General features: G+C 46.0%; 1 protein-coding gene across 2 annotated transcripts in view; it reads right to left on the minus strand.

Moving 5' to 3' along the window:
* The window catches only part of C2CD2 (C2 calcium dependent domain containing 2), a 70,761-nt gene that overhangs the window by 25,057 nt on the left and 23,770 nt on the right, over positions 1-21,934 (minus strand). For both annotated transcript variants that reach the window (XM_055414382.2, XM_088834603.1), the window contains exons 3-8: positions 19,482-19,601; positions 16,225-16,329; positions 14,180-14,302; positions 10,586-10,706; positions 8,635-8,743; positions 5,030-5,094 (exon numbers count right to left, since the gene is read on the minus strand). In XM_055414382.2, coding sequence (XP_055270357.2) covers positions 5,030-5,094; positions 8,635-8,743; positions 10,586-10,706; positions 14,180-14,302; positions 16,225-16,329; positions 19,482-19,601 — 643 coding nt within the window. The remainder of the gene's footprint in view (positions 1-5,029; positions 5,095-8,634; positions 8,744-10,585; positions 10,707-14,179; positions 14,303-16,224; positions 16,330-19,481; positions 19,602-21,934) is intronic.

Raw genomic sequence — 21,934 nt, forward strand, 5'->3', positions numbered from 1 at the left:
CATTCTCTGTCGTCCCCTTCTCTTCCTGCCCCCAATCCCTCCCAGCATCAGAGTCTTTTCCAGTGAGTCAACACTTTGCATCAGGTGGCCAAAGTATTGGAGTTTCAGCTTTAGCATCAGTCCTTCCAATAAACACCCTGGACTGACCTCCTTTAGAATGGACTGGTTGGATCTCCTTGCAGTCCAAGGGACTCTCAAGAGTCTTCTCCAGCACCACAGTTCAAAAGCATCAATTCTTCGGCGATCAACTTTCTTGACAGTCCAACTCACATCCATACATGACCACGGGAAAAACCATAGCCTTGACTAGACGGACCTTGGTTGGCAAAGTAATGTCTCTGCTTTTTAATATGCTATCTAGGTTGGTCATAACTTTCCTTCCAAGGAGTAAGCGTCTTTTAATTTCATGGCTGCAATCAGCATCTGCAGTGATTTTGGAGCCCAAAAAAATAGTCTGACGCTGTTTCCACTGTTTCCCCATCTATTTCCCATGAAGTGATGGGACCAGATGCCATGATCTTTGTTTTCTGACAAAGAAGAGAATGCCCCTATTCTTAGGAAGCACATACTAAAGAATTTAGGAGCAAAGGGCCAGGATGCCCAATACTTAAATGCACATGGTTTACCCTGAGAGAGAGAGAGAGTGTGTGTGTGTGTGCGTGTGGTGAGAGAGACAGACCAACTGACAGCAACCGCCATGTCTGAGCACAAACAGTGAAGGAAATGGGAAAAATGTTTAAAATATTTGAGTTCAAGTAAAGGTTATATGTTGTTCTTTGTTCTGGTTTTTGTTTTTTCTTAAATTAGAAATTTCACAAATCTCATCAGGCTGGACTGGAATGAAATTCCCACATGGCCAGCAGAGGCGGTGCCCTGGGCGTGGATGAGCAAACAGCAGTTCCACCCAGTGTTTAGACCATACACCCTCTCTTGGAATGTCAGTTCTTATCTCTGGAGCATCCCAGTTATCTCCAGACTGCAGAGCTGAGGAAACTGACTCAAAATTATGGCCAATTAACTAGGGAGCTTGAATTGCTTTTTCTTACATCTCGGTAACTTTAGGAGATAAACAGATGGCTTAGTTTCACAGTTTAATCAGCCAGGCAAGGGTCATCTCTCCATTTTGTTCATAAAGATTTTATGAAACCTAATAAATACTGAAACTATGGATTTACACACATACATACAGAGGTCCCGGAGAAGGCAACAGCAAGCCACTCCAGTACTCTTGCCTAGAAAATCCCATGGATGGAGGAGCCTGGTAGGCTGCAGTCCGTGGGGTCGCTAAGGGTCGGACACGACTGAGCAACTTCACTTTCACTTTTCACTTTCACACATTGGAGAAGGAAATGGCAACCCACTCCAGTGTTCTTGCCTGGAGAATCCCAGGGACAGGGGAGCCTGGTGGGCTTCCGTCTATGGGGTCGCACAGAGTCGGACACGACTGGAGTGACTTAGCAGCAGCAGCAACAGCAGCATACAGAGATCCACACTCAGTCTAGGGAGTTTACCTCTGATTCTTGCTTTCTTGTATCTAAAGCATGTGCCCAGTTTTGGAGAAGGAAATGGCAACCCACTCCAATATTCTTGCCTGGAGAATTCAATGGATAGAGGAGTCTGGAGGGCTACAGTCCATGGGGTCACAAAGACTCGGACGCGACTGAGCCAACTAACACTTTACTTCAAAGCATGTGCTCAGTTTAAGCTGCCGGGGCTTCTTTTACAAGGAAAAGCCAGTTGTAATTCATGGAGACAGAAAGCAGAAGGGTGTGTGCCAGAGGCTACGGGAGAGGCATGGGGAGTGAGTGTAAGTTGTGTAACATGAAGGGCTGAGCTGAAGCGGAAGCTCCAATCCTTTGGCACCTGATGCAAAGAGTGGACTCACTGGAAAAGATCCTGACACTGGGAAAGACTGAGGGCAGGAGGGGAAGGGGGCGACAGAGGATGAGATGATTGGATGGTATCACTGACTCAAAGGATGTGAGTTTGAGCAAGCTCTGAGAGATGGTGAAGGACAGGGAAGCCTGGTGTGCTGCAGTCCATGGGGTCGCAAACAGTTGGACAAGACTGAGTGAATGAACCACAACAAAGATCCATTTTGGAGATGGATGGTGGTGACGGCTGTACAACCATGTGAATGCACTTAATGCTACTGAACTTTACACTCAAAGACGGTTAAAATGGCAACGTTTATATATGTTTTACCACAATTAAAAACTGAGCCCAAGAAGGCTGAGAACTGCTTCTCAAGCCAAAAATTGTTGAATAAAAGATTTTGGATATTTGTTTTAAAAAATGAAAACAACCAATTGAATATACTCTTTCTCAGAATGTTTTACCTTGCTAATGACCTAAATCAAATCCCTTATGATTATACAGTGGAAGTGAGAAATAGATTTAAGGGACTAGATCTGATAGATAGAGTGCCTGATGAACTCTGGACGGAGGTTCGTGACATTGTACAGGAGACAGGAACCAAGACCATCCCCATGGAAAAGAAATGCAAAAAAGCAAAATGGCTGTCTGAGGAGGCCTTACAGGTAGCTGTGAAAAGAAGAGAAGTGAAAAGCAAAGGAGAAAAGGAAAGATATAAGCATCTGAATGCAGAGTTCCAAAGAATAGCAAGGAGAGATAAGAAAGCCTTCCTCAGCGATCAATGCAAAGAAATAGAGGAAAACAACAGAACAGGAAAAACAAGAGATCTCTTCAAGAAAATTAGAGATAACAAGGGAACATTTCATGCAAAGATGGGCTCGATAAAGGACAGAAATGGTATGGACCTAACAGAAGCAGATTAAGAAGAGGTGGCAAGAATACACAGAAAAACTGTACAAAAAAGATCTTCATGACCAAGATAATCATGATGGCGTGATCACTCACCTGGAGCCAGACATCCTGGAATGTGAAGTCAAGTGGGCCTTAGAGAGCATCACTACGAATAAAGCTAGTGGAGGTGATGGAATTCCAGTTGAACTATTTCAAATCCTGAAAGATGATGCTGTGAAAGTGCTGCACTCAATATGCCAGCAAGTTTGGAAAACTCAGCAGTGGCCACAGGACTGGAAAAGGTCAGTCTTCATTCCAATCCCAAAGAAAGGCAATGGCAAAGAATGCTCAAACTACCGCACAGTTGCACCCATCTCACACGCTAGTAAAGTCATGCTCAAAATTCTCCAAGCCAGGCTTCAGCAATATGTGAACCGTGAACTTCCAGATGGTCAAGCTGGTTTTAAAAAAGGCAGAGGAACCAGAGATCAAATTGCCAACATCCGCTGGATCATGGAGAAAGCAAGAGAGTTCCAGAAAAACATCTATTTCTGCTTCATCGACTATGCCAAAGCCTTTGACTGTGTGGATCACAATAAGCTGTGGAAAATTCTGAAAGAGATGGGAATACCAGGCCACCTGACCTGCCTCTTGAGAAACCTGTATGTAGGTCAGGAAGCAACAGTCAGAACTGGGCATGGAACAACAGACGGTTTCCAAATAGGAAAAGGAGTATGTCAAGGTTGTACATTGTCACCCTGCTTATTTAACTTATATGCAGAGTACATCATGAGGAACGCTGGGATGGAAGAAGCACAAGCTGGAATCAAGATTGCCGGGAGAAATATCAATAACCTCAGATATGCAGATGACACTACCCTTATGGCAGAAAGTGAAGAGGAACTCAAAAGCCTCTTGATGAAAGTGAAAGAGGAGAGTGAAAAGGTTGGCTTGAAGCTCAACATTCAGAAAACAAAGATCATGGCATCTGGTCCCATCACTTCATGGGAAACAGATGGGGAAACAGTGGAAACAGCGTCAGACTTTATTTTTAGGGGCTCCAAAATCACTGCGGATGCTGACTGCAGCCATGAAGTTAAAAGACGCTTACTCCTTGGAAGGAAAGTTATGACCAACCTAGATATCATATTAAAAAGCAGAGACATTACTTTGCCAACCAAGGTCCGTCTAGTCAAGGCTATGGTTTTTCCCGTGGTCATGTATGGATGTGAGAGTTGGACTGTCAAGAAAGCTGATCGCCGAAGAATTGATGCTTTTGAACTGTGGTGCTGGAGAAGACTCTTGAGAGTCCCTTGGACTGCAAGGAGATCCAACCAGTCCATTCTAAAGGAGATCAATCCTGGGTGTTCATTGGAAGGACTGAAGCTAAAGCTGAAACTCCAATACTTTGGCCACCTCATGCGACGAGTTGACTCACTGGTAAAGACCCTTATGCTGGGAGGGATTGGGGGCGGGAGGAGACGGGGATGACAGAGAATGAGATGGCTGGATGGCATCACCGACTCGATGGACATGAGTTTGATTGAACTCCGGGAGTTGGTGATGGACAGGCCGGCCTGGCGTGCTGTGATTCATGGGGTCGCAAAGAGTCGGACACAACTGAGCGACTGAACTGAACTGAACTGAACTGAATAACTAGAGTAACTGCTGACAAAGGTCCATATAGTCAAAGCTATGGTTTTTCCAGTAGTCATGTATGGATGGTGAGAGTTGGACCATAAAGAAGGCTAACCACAGAAAAATTCATGCTTTCGAACTGTGGTGCTAGAGAAGACTCTTGAGAGTCCCTCGGACTGCAAGGAGATCAAAGTGATCAACCCTAAAGGAACTCTTAAGGGTTTCCATCAGGCCACCTGATGGAAAGAGATGACTCACTGGAAAAGGCCCTGATGTTGGGAAAGATTGAGAGCAGGAGGATAAAGGGACAACAAAGGATGAGACAGTAGGATGTCATCACTGACTTGAGGGACACGAGTTTGAGCAAACTCGGGGGATAGTGAAGGATAGAGGAGCCTGGTGTGCTGTGGTCCATGGGATCGCAATGAATCAGAACAATAACAACAACATCAATAACTGGAATGGACTTTTGACTAAACATTCCCTTGGGAAGACCTGGAGTGGCTTAGCGGGCAGGGCCGATCCTTCTGCTGAATCTCCCAACCTCCCTGCCCCAAGACCCTGGTCAGGGCTGCTGTATGACCCTCCCGGAGAGCAGGTCTCCTTCTGTCTGCTTAACACCCACCTTCTGAGGACTGCCCGTCATCTGAAATCTGCAGGTGCAACTCCCTCGACTTGGCATTCAACTCACTGTGGAAAGAAGGGCAGTGAGTCCTTAAAGATGCTTTACTATTTTCTTGAAATAGTAATTTTTTTCTGATTTGACAGAAAGGAATGCAAATCACCATCAATATTTAAGAAACTACAGAGACATATAAACCAAGTAAATACAAAGATTGTCAGCAACTTCACTAACCAGAAATAGTTACTGTTAATATTTGGTGACTAGTCTCCTAGGATTAGGATTCCCAGGTGACTCAGTGGTAAAGAATTCGCTTGCCAATGCAGGAGATGTAGGTTCAGTCCCTGGGGAGGGCATATTCCCTGGCATAGGAAATGGCAACCCACTCCAGTATTCTTGCCTGGAAAATCCCATGCCCAGAGGAGCCTGGTGGGCTACAGTCCATGGGGTCACAGAACCAGACATGACTTAGCAACTGGGCCCACCTGCACGTTCCTAGGATTATCCAGTGGAACTTAATGAACGATGATGCAAAGGTTCTGTAGAATTGCCATCAGACTTGGTGGCCACCAGCGACACTTGGCTATTGAGAAATTTATTTCATTTTTGTCCGCACGGGTTCTTCATTGCTGTGCATGGACTTTCTCTAATTGCAAAGAGTGGGGGCTACTCTTTGTTGGGGTGAGCAGGCTTCCCCAACAGTGGCTTCTCTTGTTGCAGAGCATGGATTGTAGGCATAATATAATTCCCCACTCCTTTAGGCACATGGGCTCAGGCACACAGGCTCAGGAGTTGTGGCTCATGGCTAAGCAGTTCTATGGCAGGTGGAATTTTCCTGCACCAGGGATTGAACCTGTGTTCCCTTGCATTGCAAGGCAAATTCTTAACCACTGGACCACCAGGGAATCCCAGCTACTGAGAACTTTAAATGTGGCCAGTGTAAACTGAGGAACTGGGTTTCATTTTGTTAATTTTAATTAATTGAAATTTAAAACGCTATATGTGGTTAGTAGTTCCTGTATTAAAAGGTACAGCTGTATAACTATTTGAAAACAAATATAGAACATAATATTCCTCCATACTCCTTTATAATCTACTGTTTCACTTAAGATTTCATGGACATCTTCCCATGTCAATAGCTATAGAGCAACATCCTTTTTCACAGGCATCTAGTACTCCACTATCTGGCCCTATGAGATTTTATTCAGCCAACTCATTAATAACCAAGCCTTAATAATGGTTTGCCTGCAATATTTCATAATCATAAACAAGCTGAGATCAACATCTTCATATGTATATCTTTCACTCACGTGTGATTATTTCCTTAGAAAAAGAGCAATTGCCAATCAAAAGGTATATGCATATAAAAGATTTTGCTTTTTTATATATATTGATGACTTCCAGAATAATTATTCCAATATATATATATCCACTGGCCACTTTCAGTTTTTCTCTACCCACTTGTAAGGGGAAAAATAATCTTTGCTTAAGTGTGCATTACTTTAGCTATTTCTGAGATTGAATATCTTTTCAGATGTTTCCAGCTATCTATAATTCTTACTTTTTTATTTCTAGTTGAGATATTTTGCCCAATTTTCTATGAGAATCTCATATTTCTATTAATAATTTATAAAAAAACCCTTTATATTATACATGGGACACCTTCTTCCATTACTTTTCTAATTATTTACTGTTTAACAGTAGAAAGTGATTTCTATATTTTTGTAGTCAGCTACTTTGCCGAAATATAATTTATATTAATTTTTGTGTTATTGTTTCTATCCTATAGCCATTATTTCTATTTTTTTCCCTTTCTTTTTTTTTTCTTTTTTTTATCCATTATTTCTAATAGTTTCAACTGATTTTGTTGAGCAATCTGTGTGTGTCAGTCACTCAGTTGTGTCCAATCATTTGTGACCCCATGGACTAGCCCGCCAGGTTCCTCTGTCCATGGGATTTCCCAGGCAAGAATCCTGAAGTGGGTTGCCATTTCCTTCTCCAGGGGATCTTTCCGACCCAGGGATCAAACCATGGCCTCCTGCATTGCAGGCAGACTCTTTACTGCCTGAGCCGCCAGGGAAACCCTGAGCAGGCTACATATGCAATAACATCATCTCCAAGTAATGACTCGTTTTGCCTCTTCCTCTCTCCTACTTGCATACTATTTCTTTTTCTTATCTAATTGCATTAACCAGTACTTCTGGAACAAAACAATCGGGATCCTTCTCTTGACTTTAGTGGGACTGCTTCTAATATTTATCACTAACGTGATTTTTTAAAAACCTTTTGAAAAAAAGTGAACATAAATCTTGTTCTAAATAAGTTTTAACAATTAGAAATGGGTATTAAATGTCACTGATTGTCTTTTGGGCCTATATAGAGATAATTACTTTGTGTTCTCCTTTGATCTAGTGACACAATGGATTTCATTAATAGATCTCACATTAAACCATACTTGCACTTTTGGTATGAACTCAGCCTCAGTGTAGTATCCTTTTTTATCTTTTAAATTCAGTAGTTGCAGTATGATGCTCAGTAGCTGTGGCTCACAGGCTTAGCTGCTCCATGGCATGTGGAATCTTCCCAGACCAGGGATCGAACCCATGTCCCCTGTACTGGGAGGAGGACTCCCACCCATTGCACCACCAGGAAAGTCCTTGGTATATTATTCCTTATGTGCTACTGGATTCTATTTGGTAATACATTAGTTCCTACACCATAATTATGATGTAATTCCTACATCATAATTTATAAGTGGTCTACACTTTTCCTTTTTTCCATTCTCCTTGTCAGATTTTGGTATTGAGAGAGTTAACTCTTGGGTGGGTTGATAAGGAGTCTGGGGTCCTCAAGGAAGAGTAAAGGACAAGCATTTTTTTTTTTCTATATTGCTTTGTATTAGTCACATAAGAGGTTAAGCCCAGAGCCAATGATGACACAACAAAACTCATCTTGCTCAAGGATATGTTTTTCCTTAAGTTCTGTACTAATGATTATTTATCAACAATGTATCTTGCTCGAGGACATGCTTCTTCTTCTTAACAAGAACATTCTGACTAATCTTGTTATCTGAAGATTTATGTTGTAGGAGGGGGTCTCTGGTAAAAGTATATAAGGCCTTGATAAGACTAGCAAGTGTGGCATTCTTTTTCCCCCTTCTGATGTCTATGTCAGAAGCTTTCTCTTGTCCCTTTTCTTACTTTAATAAAACTCTGCTACACAAAAGCTCTTGCGTGATCAAGCCTGGTCTCTGGTCCCGAAGCTAAATCTTCTTCTTCGGAGATCACGAATCCAACATTGTTCACTGTAAGCTATCAGCATCAATCAGAAGTTTCCTTCCATTCTGCTCTGGATGGCATGTGTTTCTAAGGCAAGTGGGAGGCCCAACAACACACCTCTCTTGTCACAGCGGGGATGGGAGTGGGTGAGGAGTGAACCGATGCTAAGGGCTGCCTTCACAAAGAAATCCACGTCTGACTTAAAGCCACCCTTCCTGTCTTCCTTTCCTTTCTTCCTTCCTTTTGTGCTACGGGTTGGTTTCAGAATTTGGCAGCATCGAGTAGGTGAGGCCATGGAAACCCAAGTCCACGACAGCCAGCTGTACTCACAAGGTGAATTCTTCTTCCCAAGTGAGGGCAGTAGTGTTTCTCGCAAGGGTGCTGGAGAACTTCTGAACAGGATCATTCAGCCGAACTATACACACTGGGTTAACGTTGCCTGTAATCAGACAGAAGGCCACCGTATTAGCCTTTATTTCTCTCTTCTAGTTGGATCAAGACATTTTGCATATAAGAGAAAGGCTGAATTCAATGTCTGTGGTCTTGGCTCTCCTACTTCTGAGTGTCCATTTACAACCTCTCAAAGCACGTACTCTGGGGTGACAGATTCTATACTCGCTGGATGTCCACAGCTCTAGACTGCCTCCAAGTCACACTCCTCCCCCATCAACTCTGACTGCAGGCACTGCCCCCCAGGGGGGTGCCCTCCCTGGGGTGACATTACAGCAGAGATGTGGGCCCCACTTTGGATAAGACTAACTGCTTGGAAAAGTCAGGGCATCTGGAATAACTGCGAAATTTGGGGGTACCTCACATAGAACTTGCTTCCCTCTTACAAAGATGTATGTTTTTACAGTTGACTCAGCTCAGCCAAAAATTTTTGAGGTATTTGATCCAGGTAATAGGACATTTCACTAGTTAAGACTTTTGTCTGTTTCAAGGCTATGCTTGCCCTATGGCATAAAGCTGTGACTATATCGTGTAATCAGTGATCAATGGTAAGGCTTCCTTGGTGGCTCACTGGTAAAGAATCTACTTGTCAACGCAGGGGATGCAGGTTTGATCCCTGGTCTGGGAAGATTCCACATGCCGCAGAGCAACAAAGCCCATGAGCCAACAACTAGTGAGCCCCTGTTCTAGAGCCTGGAAGCTGTAGCTGCTGAGCCTGTACACCCTAGAGCCCGTGCTCCACAAGAGAAGCCACTGCACACCACAGCTGGAGGGCAGCCCCCGCTCCCCGTAACTAGAGAAAAGCCTGCACAGCAACAACCCAGCGTAGCCAAAATTAAATAAATAAAGTTATACATGGATATAAAAATCAATGGTGAAGGACCGGACGGTGTGGACTCTTTACCATGTACCAGGGGGTGTTCAGTGTTCCATGCACATCACCTTACTAATCACCGCAATCACATTCAAGAGGAGACTCAGACCCAGATGGGGACCTACTGGCAGAGGTGAGAAACGGGCCCCTAGTCCCTGCCAACTGGGTCCTGGATGGCCCCTCCCACCTGCTAAGCCGTGTGGCCTCCAGAGGCGACCTTTGAATTACCAAAACAGCCACCTATGCCCAGCTTCACAGAGCCTTGGCTGTCAAATGTGCTTTGCCTGCATGTCTGGAACTGGGTGAATCTCCTCAGAAATAAACACAAGTAACCCCTGACGTTCTCAGACAATAAAAAAGAACTCATTGCTATTCTTGGCAAAAACCACATGGCAGTGGAAAGACATGTCCGGTCCCAGGCTCCTCGGCATCTGGAGTCTCGGCAGTGACTGAGTCACCCGTCCTGCAGTGTTTCTGTCCTCCTCCAAAGCAGCCTCTCCTGGCAACACAGGGGCCCCCGGGGGCCCGACACCTTCATGACACCCATAATCCCAAGCAGCACCTCCTCTCCCAGGAAGAAAGGAATGCGCTGGTCAGGGATGCTTAACATGTATTTACAGCGTCACTAGGAAAAGATAAAAATAGAAAGGTGGCTTCCAGGCTAGAGAAAAGGACAAAGCAAAACAGCATCTTCCTTCTTCCTTCAGCCTCATGTGTGGAAAATCAGGACTGTGTTTTCACTGTCCTGCATCATTACCACGGTGTTCAGGAGGCGCTCTCTGATGAAAGGCAGAGATCACACTGCACACCCAATTGCCGGAAGCCACAGAAGGGAGCAAAGACCACAGGCAACCCATGAGGCACCCCGGCCCCTCTGCTCACACTGCAGACAGTCACGTCCACAGCCCGCCGGCACCCTGCCCTCACCAGGGTGCCTTCTGCAGCCCCATCACCTACCGGAAGCACCAGGATGGCTCAGGAGCGAGACTCGGATGTTCTTCACCAACAGTTTGAGTTCATGAGCCCTTGGAGGTTTGGGGGGGCAGGATTCCTGAGTGGATGAAGTGCGCTGCAGATGCTGCAGAGGAAAACGGAAAGCAGTGACTCCTGGGGACAAGGCAATGACCACCGGGCACCTGTTCCAGGGAAGGGATCTTCAAGAAGACCTGTAGAGGGAGCCTGGCCCTCACGCCAGCTCTGGAACAATGTTCCCTTCTCAGGAGGGTGGAGGGTACCAGTCACTCACAGCTGCTTCCCACAGAAAGCAAGTGGAAGAGCAAAGTGTTCACCCAGAGAGGGCGCCCCAGAGTCCCACTGTGGGTGGAGATGGGATCAAACCCAAGCCAGTCAAGGAGCTAAAGACAGTGTGGGACAAGCTCCATGGGCTGCAGGCACCCACTGCCCACCGGCAGCAAGCAGAACACCAACCAGGACACGAAAGGCTGCTTCCCACCTCCAGGCAGACCCGCCATCCACGTGGGGAGGAGCTAAGTGTCATCCAGGTGTCACGCTGGGGACAAAGCAGAGGCAGGTGCCCCTGGGGCAGCTTTGTCCCCTCATCCTCAAATCAGCATCGAGGCATTTCCAATGGAGCGCCTCCCTGAACCTGGGGGACCCCACCTTCAGACCATTCTTTCCAAGCTAACTTCTGCCTCCCACTCACGGCTCTGAGTGTACTTTAAGAGAAGCTCTTTAGGCACAAAAGTTTGGGAGTCCTGAAAGGCTTCTCAGAGACATCACGGGCCTCTGCCCAGTGAGGTCTTCTAGGAAGGATCCTTAAAGCTGATCTGACCTCACAGTACTTTTCAGGGGGACACTAACTAACATCTCAAGGACTGTAGTCTCCTTTAGGTCACTACCTAGAAAACACTATTGCTGACTGTGAGCTGAAGGGGTTGGGTGACCAAGAAGTCATCACAGAATCCTTAAGATCCACGTCCCTAAGCACTGGGGACAGAGTAACCCACATGTCTGGGGTGGAGATGCAATGTTTTCTCAATTCTGTGTGTGCTAAGATCATGGCATCTGGTCCCATCACTTCATGGGAAATAGATGGAAAAACAGTGGAAACAGTGTCAGACTTTATTTTTTTGGGCTCCAAAATCACTGCAGATGCTGATTGCAGCCATGAAATTAAAAGACACTTGCTCCTTGGAAGGAAAGTTATGACTAACCTTGATAGTATATTAAAAAGCAGAGACATTACTTTGCCAACCAAGGTCCATCTAGTCAAGGCTATGGTTTTTCCCGTGGTCATGTATGGATGTGAGAGTTGGACTGTGAAGAAAGCTGATCGCCGAAGAATTGATGCTTTTGAACTGTGGTGTTGGAGAAGACTCTTGAGAGTCCCTTGGACTGCAAGGAGATCCAACCAGTCCATTCTAAAGGAGATCAATCCTGGGTGTTCATTGGAAAGACTGATGCTAAAGCTGAAACTGCAATACTTTGGCCACCTCATGTGACAAGTTGACTCACTGGAAAAGACTCTGATGCTGGGAAAGGTTGGGGGCGGGAGGAGAAGGGGACGACAGAGAATGAGATGGCTGGATGGCATCACCGACTCTGTGGACATGAGTTTGAGTGAACTCCAGGAGTTGGTGATGGACAGGGAGGCGTGGCATGCTGTGATTCATGGGGTCGCGGAGAGTCGTACATGACTGAGCGACTAAACTGAACTGATGGCTAATTTTATGTGTCAACCTGACTGGACCGTGGGGGTGCCCGGGCATGTAGCCCACGACTAAGCAAATAGGCACGCATATACATTATGCAATTATATGTATATAATTGGCTCACACAATTACAGAGACTCTAGTGTACATAAATATATGCACACACATATCCCTTAGTTCTGTTTCCCTACAGAATCCTAGTATAGTAGGTATGCTATTTTGATACATAAACTCTGCAAATGTATTTAAAAGCATTATAGAATACATTACAGAAGCAGGCAAGAATACTGGAGTGGGTTGCTGTTCCCTTCTTCAGAGGATCTTCCTGATCCAGGGATCAAACCCAGGTCTCCCGCATTGCAGGCTGATTCTTTACTCTCTGAGCCACCAGGGAAGCATGTATAGTCATATTCCAAACAGGCAGCTTTGATGAACCGGGAAACCTGCACAAACACCCATAAAGCCCTCACTCTGCCTGTCTGCTTACTCAGCGGCTCCTTCTGCTTCGTCAGGAGGGTGAAGCCTACTTCTTATATTCTGATAACCCTCAGTGCCCAGAGGGAATGACACGACACTGTGATCCATTGGTATGCGTCCAGGGAATCAGGGAGATTTTTGTCTCCAGACTCTACACACTCACAGCTGCTGATGCCCCAAGAGGAACCAGAGCCCAAGAGCCTGCATCAAAGTCAAATTAAGGTTATACTACCATACTGCCTTTTTTTTTTATACAGTTCATGGGGTTCTCACAGCAAGAATACTGCAGTGGCTTGCCATTCCCTCCTCCTTCAGCATTCCCTCCTGATGCTGAAGCTGAAGCTCCAATACTTTCGCCACCTGATGTGAAGAGCTGACTCATTGGAAAAGACCCTGATGCTGGGAAAGACTGAAGGCACGAGGAGAAGGGGATGACAGAGGATAAGATGTTTGTATCACCGATTCAATGAGATGAACTTGGGCAAACTCCAGGAGATGGTGAGGGACAGGGAGGCCTGGCGTGTTGCAGTCCATGGGGTCGAAAAGAGTTGGACATGACTGGGACCGAGCAACTTCGTCACATCATATAATAATGGTGGCTCTTCTACCATGCCACATAAAAATACTGGAAACATGTATGAAAAATCACTTTAGGGACTGTCCATGCCTGTTTTGCATAACCATCATAAGAAGATCTGCTCATAATTGGGAGAATTAATTCAACCCAAGCAAAGATTTTTAGATGTGCTGCCAATAAAGATGTGAGAGGCCAAGCCCAGGGGCTGGCCTGGATAAATGTTGTGAATGCAAATTTAGCCAAAGAGTTATTAGCACCTAATCAGGCAGTGGTGAGGGTCCCAGGACGGGGAGGGAGGGCAGGCAGCATGGGGAGGGACCCACAGAGAGGAGACAGCCTCGTGTGTCTGCTCTACCCAAGGGAGGCAGAACTCCGAGAGGTGGTACTGTGGGAGGCAGGGCCTGGCCACCAGTCTGTCCCTGGCCTGGGCCAAAAACCTGTGGATACAGTGTGCTGGCTCCGTCTGTCTCAGGGCAAGTTCCCAGGTACTTCGATCCTAGGAGGATAAAGTCTCAGGTAATAGGCTCTGGGTGGACAGTGAAAAGTCACGTACTGGTCCCTGAAAATGACTGTTTCTGGGCTACTTAGACACGGGCTATGCTGAGTGGTCCAGACGCCTCCTCCTTCCTTCCCACGGGGCCCTGGAAGCCCGTGCCCTGAACTCAAAGCTGCCCCAGACTGCAGTCATCACCCACCAGCAGTCGTGCAATCTTGCTCTACCCTGGGGCGGGCAGAGGGATGGGAAGTACTACTTATTCTCCAAGAGAGGATGACCATGGTCCCTCACGGGGTTGCGAAGCACCCGCACACCGAGAGCCGGCTTACCTGAACTTCTCTCAGGTCTGCAGGCTTGGTGCTCAGAACTACCGATGGGGAGGCAGAGCTAACCAGGTGCTTCAGAATGTCCTTGAGGCTCTCAGAGACTGCCTCTGTCCCAGCTACCAGGTCCTGTCGAAAGAGGAGGTTGTCTGTCACCAGACCATCTCTGAACCGGGAAGAGGGCAGGCCAACACATGGCTTTCCTGATGCCCTCGACATGAAACAAACTCCATGTTGTCAGGACTCTGAAAGGTTCATGCTAGGAAAGACTCACTCGTTCTCATCTTTACTGACCTCAGAAGTCACTTATGCTGCTTATTTTTTAAAGTGGTTAAAAATAAGACATGCACAACATAGAAATATGTCAGCATTTCTGTGTATGTTCTTTCAGTCTCTTTTCCCAAATACACAGATGTGTATTTTTTCTTTCTTGACTGACATCTGATTTTTTTTTTTTTTAATTAAAACGTATTCAAGGGACTTCCCTGGAGGTCCAACAGTTAGGACTCTGTGCTTCCAATGCATAGGATATGGGTTCGATCCCTGGTTGGGGAAATAGGATCCCACATGCTGTACGTGGCCAAAAAAAAAAAAAGGACAGAAATCACGTGCTCACAATAGTGGAACAACAGAGATTAGGGGCCTGGATCCCAAATGATACAGAGAAGCCACTACACAAGCCCTGACCTCCCTACTTCTGAGAAATACACTTTTGTATTAAAAAAATAATTTAAAAAGTCCAAAAAGTTGAAAAGCCCTAGAATGAAGGGAAGTTTGTAGAAGAACAAAGCAGGATGACGTGCACCAGCAGGTATCAAGCTCTATTAGGTGACAATAATTAATACCCAAAAGAAATGTGTCTATGTTCTAGAATGTTCACACCAACTAAAAAACAGAACTACCAGAGACCAAACCCGTACCCCCTGCATTGGAAGTTTGGCGTCTTAACCACTGGACTGCTGGGGAAGTCCCTGGAAGAATTTTAAAATACACATGTTTCAGCTGTGGTGGTAGCTTTGCAACAGAGTAAGAGTCTGAAATAGAGTGAAATTTCAAGAAAATATCGTAAAAGTCACTGCAAAGGAACAGCGTGACAACCTCAGCCTTCGGTGTGCATGATTTTGCATGGTCTTTCCAGCGACTGAAAGTGACAGCACCTACATGCCTTAGCAGCCTGCCCCACACCCCCAATCCTGCTTCCAAAGTCACTTCCTCACACACCCAAGGCCACGGGAGCAGGCGGATGACCTTCAGATTTGAGACGCAGCTTTGAAAGAGCTGTGAGTGAAGGGAGGTGGTGGCCTCGGGAGCCAGGTCTCGGACCCAGCCCGAGACGGAGGTGAGTGAAGTGCCCTCACAGGGAAGGAAGCAACTGAGGGGCAGGAGTGACAGAAGGCCGAGGAAAGCCTCGATGCTACCGCCGCAGTGGCTCTCAGCCTCCACTGCACAGGAGGGCTTTAACAGCTTTCCGGCCCAATCAAACCTGCCTGGGGAGGCGGGGCCATCTTTGGGAATTTTTAAAAACTGCTAGGTGATTACCGGAGAAGGCAATGGCAAGCCACTCCAGTACTATTGCCTAGAAAATCCCATGGATGGAGGAGCCTGGTAGGCTGCAGTCCGTGGGGTCGCTAAGGGTTGGACACGACTGAGCGACTTCACTTTCACTTTTCACTTTCCACTTTCACACATTGGAGAAGGAAATGGCAACCCACTCCAGTGTTCTTGCCTGGAGAATCCCAGGGACAGGGGAGCCTGGTGGGCTTCCGTCTATGGGGTCACACAGAGTCGGACACGACTGAAGTGACTTAGCAGCAGCAGCAACAGCTAGGTGATTACAGGTGCAGCCCAGGTGAGAGCCTGGCATTAAGTCCATGGAAGCTACCCCCCACCCACCCACCATGCTGCCCTGTCTCTGCCCTGCCTGCCCAACCGCCAGGTTCACACACTAGAGACCCCGCCGATCAGAGGCTCCATCTCCCAGAGCTGGTAGTCACAGCGCGCCCACATTCACATATTCATGGTGGGGGAATCACAAAACCTCACAAACTGACCTCCCCTAGGACTTTGGGCTGGACTGTGATGGCCATCTCTGGGGCACTGATGAAGGACCACTTGATCTGAATGTCCTCCTTCTTCTCCTTCATGTGGAGCTCCAGCTGTTTAAAAAGAAAAAGAAAAAAAGATTACTGGAGGGCTGCTCTCTCCAATGGAGCCTCGATGTATGTCTCTGTGTTTATTTCTTTTCTTAGACAGTCGTTTATCCCCTGCCTTGGCATCCTGTGTGCTTTCAAAATCGCAAGGAGGGTCCCCAGTCCCTGACTGCTCCTCCCCTGTCATGTAGCCTACCCCATCCCCGTGAGCCCCTTCCTCTGCCTCAACCAACCACTCAGAGAGGAACATCAGGGTCGGGGCTGAACACCAGATGTCATGAAAACCCTGCGACCTCTGCTGTGCAGCTCTCTTCTGAGAGCATCACCAAGTCATACGGGAGCCGGAGGGACAGAGAAGGGAGCCGGGATGCCGTGTCCATTCCCACACACTCACACGGCCTGCTCCCCTCACCCCGCCCATGATTGTAAGCATGGGCTCATCAGCATTCTTAGCCTCTCTTGCCTGGGCCACTGCACAACCTCCACATGGACTCCAATCTCTCCCAGGGCCCCATCCAGCCCTGCCTGTAAATCATGGCAGAACCATGCACCCCCCCACCCCCAGCAAAGACAAGCCTGCTCCTTGGAACCTGTGAATAGATTTCCTCACATGGCAAAAGGGACTCTGCACGTGTGATCAGGGTAGGACACTGAGGTGCGGAAACAATCCTACATGATTCCAGGGAGCCCACAGAGGCATAGGAGCCCTGAAAGATGGAAGAGGAAGTCAGAAGAGCATGCAGAGAGAGGTGACTTTAAGACAGAGGAGGATGCCAGAAGCCCAAGGGTAAGGCTGCCTCTAGAAACTGGGACCTGCCCTCAACTGACAGCCAGCCAGAAACTGGACCCTCAGTCCAACAACCATAAGGAGCTGAATTCTGCCAACAGTGGGTGAGCAAGGAAAGAGATTCCCTCCAGAGCTCCCAGAAAGGAAGGCAGCCCACCAGAACCAGAATTTTAGCCCATGTTGGACATCATACCTCCAGAATGGTGACTGATAAATGTGTGCCATCTTCAGCTAAGATGTGGTGACTTGCTTCAGCAGCCACAGCAAGCTAAGCTACCATCCCTCCTTCTTCAGCAGGCAGCTCCTTCTAAAGCCAAAGTTTTGACCCTTCCCATCTCCAGGCTTCCTCCCACCACCCAGAGAAAGGGAAGGAAAGGATGGCTGTAGAATTGTTTTCTCAATACTGGGTCCTCCCACTCATGCTAGCAACCAGGGAAGACAAAGGATGCTCCTGTTGCCCTGTGATTCTGGGTGACTCTAGCAAAATCGCACTTCAATTTCATTGCCACAGTCCCTGAGTTCTTCCACCAGGGTGGGGACACAGCGTGCCTGCTGGTCTCTATGCAGTTTTTTATCTGAAGAACAGAGGAGGGAATGCCTCCTGCCATGAGCATTAATAATTCACCAACCTCTAGCAGCTGCTTCTGCTCTGAGAGATAACCCACAGGCTGCCTTTAAACTGTGTTAAGAGATCAAAGACACAATTGAATTACCTGTGTCTGAGCTGTGTAAAATGGCACATCAACAGCATCTCAGAAAACATGTTTCCCTGGTGAATTTTTGTGGTCCTTGCTGAACTCACCCCATCCTGAACACATCCCAGACTTTAAAATTATCTTCTAACCACACTGTCCAAAAAACTAGGGGAAGCAGGAGGGCTTTAACATCTGACAAGTCCATGAGGTCAACTTAAATTCCCTGACTCTTGAAAATGGATGGGGGTAGGGGATGGGTTTCAGAAAAAAAGCCATTTAGGTTGCCGGAAATTTTTGTCTGTCCTGGTTGTTTAAAACCATGTCTTTTAAGGAAACCAAATGTAATACAATCTCTTCTTGTGGTTGAGAATCTTGAAAGATTTGGGATCACCCCCAAAATTAGCAGCCAAGCACAAGTTGAATTGGCAGTGACCCCTAAAACAGACCCAGAAATTCACAATTTCTACGTGTCAGCTAAACAAAAGCATCAGTGAACTTCTGCTCCATGTGTGACATACACAGTTATCTGACGGGTTAGTCACCCAGAAACTTCACTAAGTCTATTGTAATTATTATCTCTATTTATAATCATTCAATGTATAAAAATATGTTATAAAAATTACATATTATGTGTCTATTACAATTATTATAATAACGTCGACTATCCAAAAATAATGGTGATACTCATTTTCTAACATAAAAATAATGAGCCTTTTAAAGTGATTTTTTTCAAACACTAAAAGGAAGAATGCTAAGTCCAGACCTTGAGCTGTTTTTCCAAGCTGCAGGGGACTTTTGAGGTCCAGCATCTGAGTCTAAATTATTAATAGAACCACTTCCTCACCTCAGATGCCATCATCTTCAATAACAGTCAACAACATCTTGGACATGTGCCTTGAAAAATACCATGTCTCCCATATTTGATAGATGGAAACTCTGAATTCATTGTATATATGTATCCATACGTGTGTACATATGGTGGTTTTGGTGGTTTAGTCACTAAGTCGTGTCCGACTCTTGCAACCCCATGGACTGTAGCCCGCCAGGCTCCTTTGTCCATGGGGATTCTCCAGGCAAGAATACTGGAGTGGATTTCCATTCCCTTCTCCAGGTGTGTATATATGTGTGTGTGTGTATGCGTGTGTATACACCTATGTGTGTATATATGTGTGTGCATATACCTGTGTGTGTATCCATGTGTATATATGTGTGTATATATACCTATGTGTGTATTTATTCATTTATTTGGAGTGGGTAGCCTTTCCTTTATCCAGGGGATCTTCCCAACCCAGGGGTAGAACCCAGGTCTCCCGCATTGCAGGCAGATTCTTTACCAGCTGAGCCACAAGGGAAGCCCAAGCATACTGGAGTGGGTAGCCAATCCCTTCTCCAGTGGATCTTCCCGACCCAGGTATTGAATCAGGGTCTCCTGCATTGCAGGCAGATTCTTTACCAACTGAACTATCAGGGAAGCCCGTGTGTATTTATACATAAACCTATTACATGCACACTTTGGTATTTCCCACAAAGACAATATAATATGAAGGTAACAATCTGAAACTAACGAACAGTAATTAATGAAAGCACGAGCATTCACGTCTGTGACAGCACCCCCACTCACCCTACGGATTTACGAAAACGGTTTTCCTAGGACAGACTCAGTCTCCCAGTTTTACCTGGAGGTGGAGTGGAGAGAGCCGCACGCCATACAGCGAGCGCCCCGTGTCCTCAGACGAGGGTGGCCCCGCGCTGACCAGGAACTGGATGGTCTCGCCCACCACGTGACAAAAGACCACCTGGAGGAGGGACCAGAGAGCACGCCAACGTTACAGCAGAGAGAGGAGAGCAGCCACCGCACCCAGCTGCACTGCACTGAACAGAATAACCTGGACTCCATCGATCAGCGAGAATGAGGACTCAGTTTCAGCTGTGGGTGAATATCTACATGCACATGGTTTCTATTACACCAGAGCTTAAAAACTAGAAACAACATTTCAAATCGTTTCTTCCTGATGTATTCTCAGGACTTGCCCAAATCTAGTTAGAATCTTTCCACACAATTTTTTTTTCCTTTAAATAGTTCTTTTTCCTATTTCTTCATGCAGCTGATTTTTAAATTTCCTGGGCAATTTATTCATATGGTGTGAAAGCCATTAGCCATCATCTCTCACTATAAAATGAGCCTTAAAAAGAAAATTAGTTATGGATGTTTACAGGTAGAAATTTTTTAAAAAGTACCCAGAACATAAGAAATTGTTTCTATTTAAATATATTATAACCTATTGTGATTTAAAAAGATGTGGGGATAATTCAAAGAGCTGTGAAATATTGAACGGTTATAAAATGATACAGTCTTAACAAAAATAGAGTTGTTAAAATGAGCTCATTTAAAAACCTATGAGACAAAGCAATTACATCAGGAACAAACCAGACCATATTCCTGACATAAATCACAAAGCATTGCAGAGAGAGGACTGTGAATGCTATTACTGCAAAGGGAAGCATTCAGTCCCTGCCAGCAAATCCCCTGCAGGAGCAGACCTTCCAGAATGAGGGACCGGCCGCGCTCCTGGCAGGATGCCACGCGGGCCCAGAGCAGGTTGACTGTGAGGCCAGGTACCAGGTGCACCTGGTAGAGTGGTGGGGAGGATGAGGGCTGTCTGGCAGGGGGCCAGCATGTCTGGCCAAAGCCAAGGCATCAGAGGCTGAGAGGAAGGCAAGATGGACCCCCACATTCCCAAGGGAACAGCTGACCCCCACACTGGATGGTGTCACTTGGAAAGGAAGGAGAAATTCTTCTAATTCTCTGGTGGATTTAGAACCTAAAATTCCAAGTAGAAAGATTAACAAAATAGTTACTTTGTCAGGGCAACTGCTATTTCACAAGGTTCAGGCTTTCTGAAAACATGTCTCCCTCCCCGCTCCTGATCCCTGGCTCACTGGCCCCCTCACAGGCATAGCTCCACTCGGAGCCCCCCTGCCCCTCCAAAAATGGCCTGACCTGTACTACACAGGGACCCCCCAGCAAGGGGTCCATTTCCGGGGTCCACTATAAAAGCTTTTGGCAGTACAGGGTTAGAAAAAGAAAACCTTGCCTTTTCTAAATACTGGCAGAAAATTGCACAACCCTTATTTTCATCCGTTGCTGTAAAGGCCCTCTCTGAGCACTGACTTATGCGGATTAGTTACATATCTTCAACATGTTATTGCATCTCCAGAGTTCATCAAAGGTTGGAACAAAAAAATGTTTGTATAAGAAATGTCGCCTATTCACTTTAAAAATAAATGCTCTGTAAACAGTCCTTGTAGGAGGAATGTATTTTGATACCGGATGAGTTACACACACACAAGTGACATGATAGAAAATTCTGTCCTTTGTCTCAAGAGCTGAGGTCGTTTTATTCCTTAAAGTAAAAAAAAAAAACAAAAAACAGTGATTGGTTGACTTCTGTTATTTCTATGGAACTTTCTATATGAAGCTAATTAGAACGTCACTGAGAACCTTGACAGATTCATTAGCGCTCTCACTCAAGGAAGAGTTTGGTTTCTGTTTGTATTCAGTTCTACAAAAAGCTGGACCCCTCTGCTGATCCAGTGGTTAAGAATCCACGGGGGCAGCCTAGATGGGGGCAAGTTTGGGGGAGAATGGAGATATATATATATATATATATATATATATGGCTGAGTCCCTTCTCTGTTCACCTGAAACTATCACAATATGGTTTGTTAATTGACTATACACCAATACAAAGTTAAAAGTAACTATAAGAAGAGAATCTGCCTGTCAATGCAGGGGATACAGGTTCCACCCCTGGTCAGGGAAGATTCCAGATGCCTCAGGGCAACTAAGCTCGAGCACCACAGCTACTGCGTCCATGCTCTGCAACAAGCAGAGCCACTGCCGTGAGGAGCTGCAGACCACAACTGGAGAAAGCCTGCGTGCCGCAGTGCACTCAGAAATAAGTCAGACCGCAACTGGAGAAAGCCTGCGTGCCGCAGTGCACTCAGAAATAAGTCCATTCAATTTTAAAAAAGAATGACCTTTTTTATCTTTTTTTTAAAAAAAAGCTACCCCACTGCTTCGTTTCTGATACACGGACAGCTGAAGCACCTGCTTAAAAGCAATTAA

The sequence above is a fragment of the Moschus berezovskii genome, chromosome 1 (assembly GCF_049115385.1).
Source record: "Moschus berezovskii isolate FMDL1 chromosome 1, NW_MosBer_1.0, whole genome shotgun sequence".
Taxonomy (NCBI): domain Eukaryota; kingdom Metazoa; phylum Chordata; class Mammalia; order Artiodactyla; family Moschidae; genus Moschus; species Moschus berezovskii.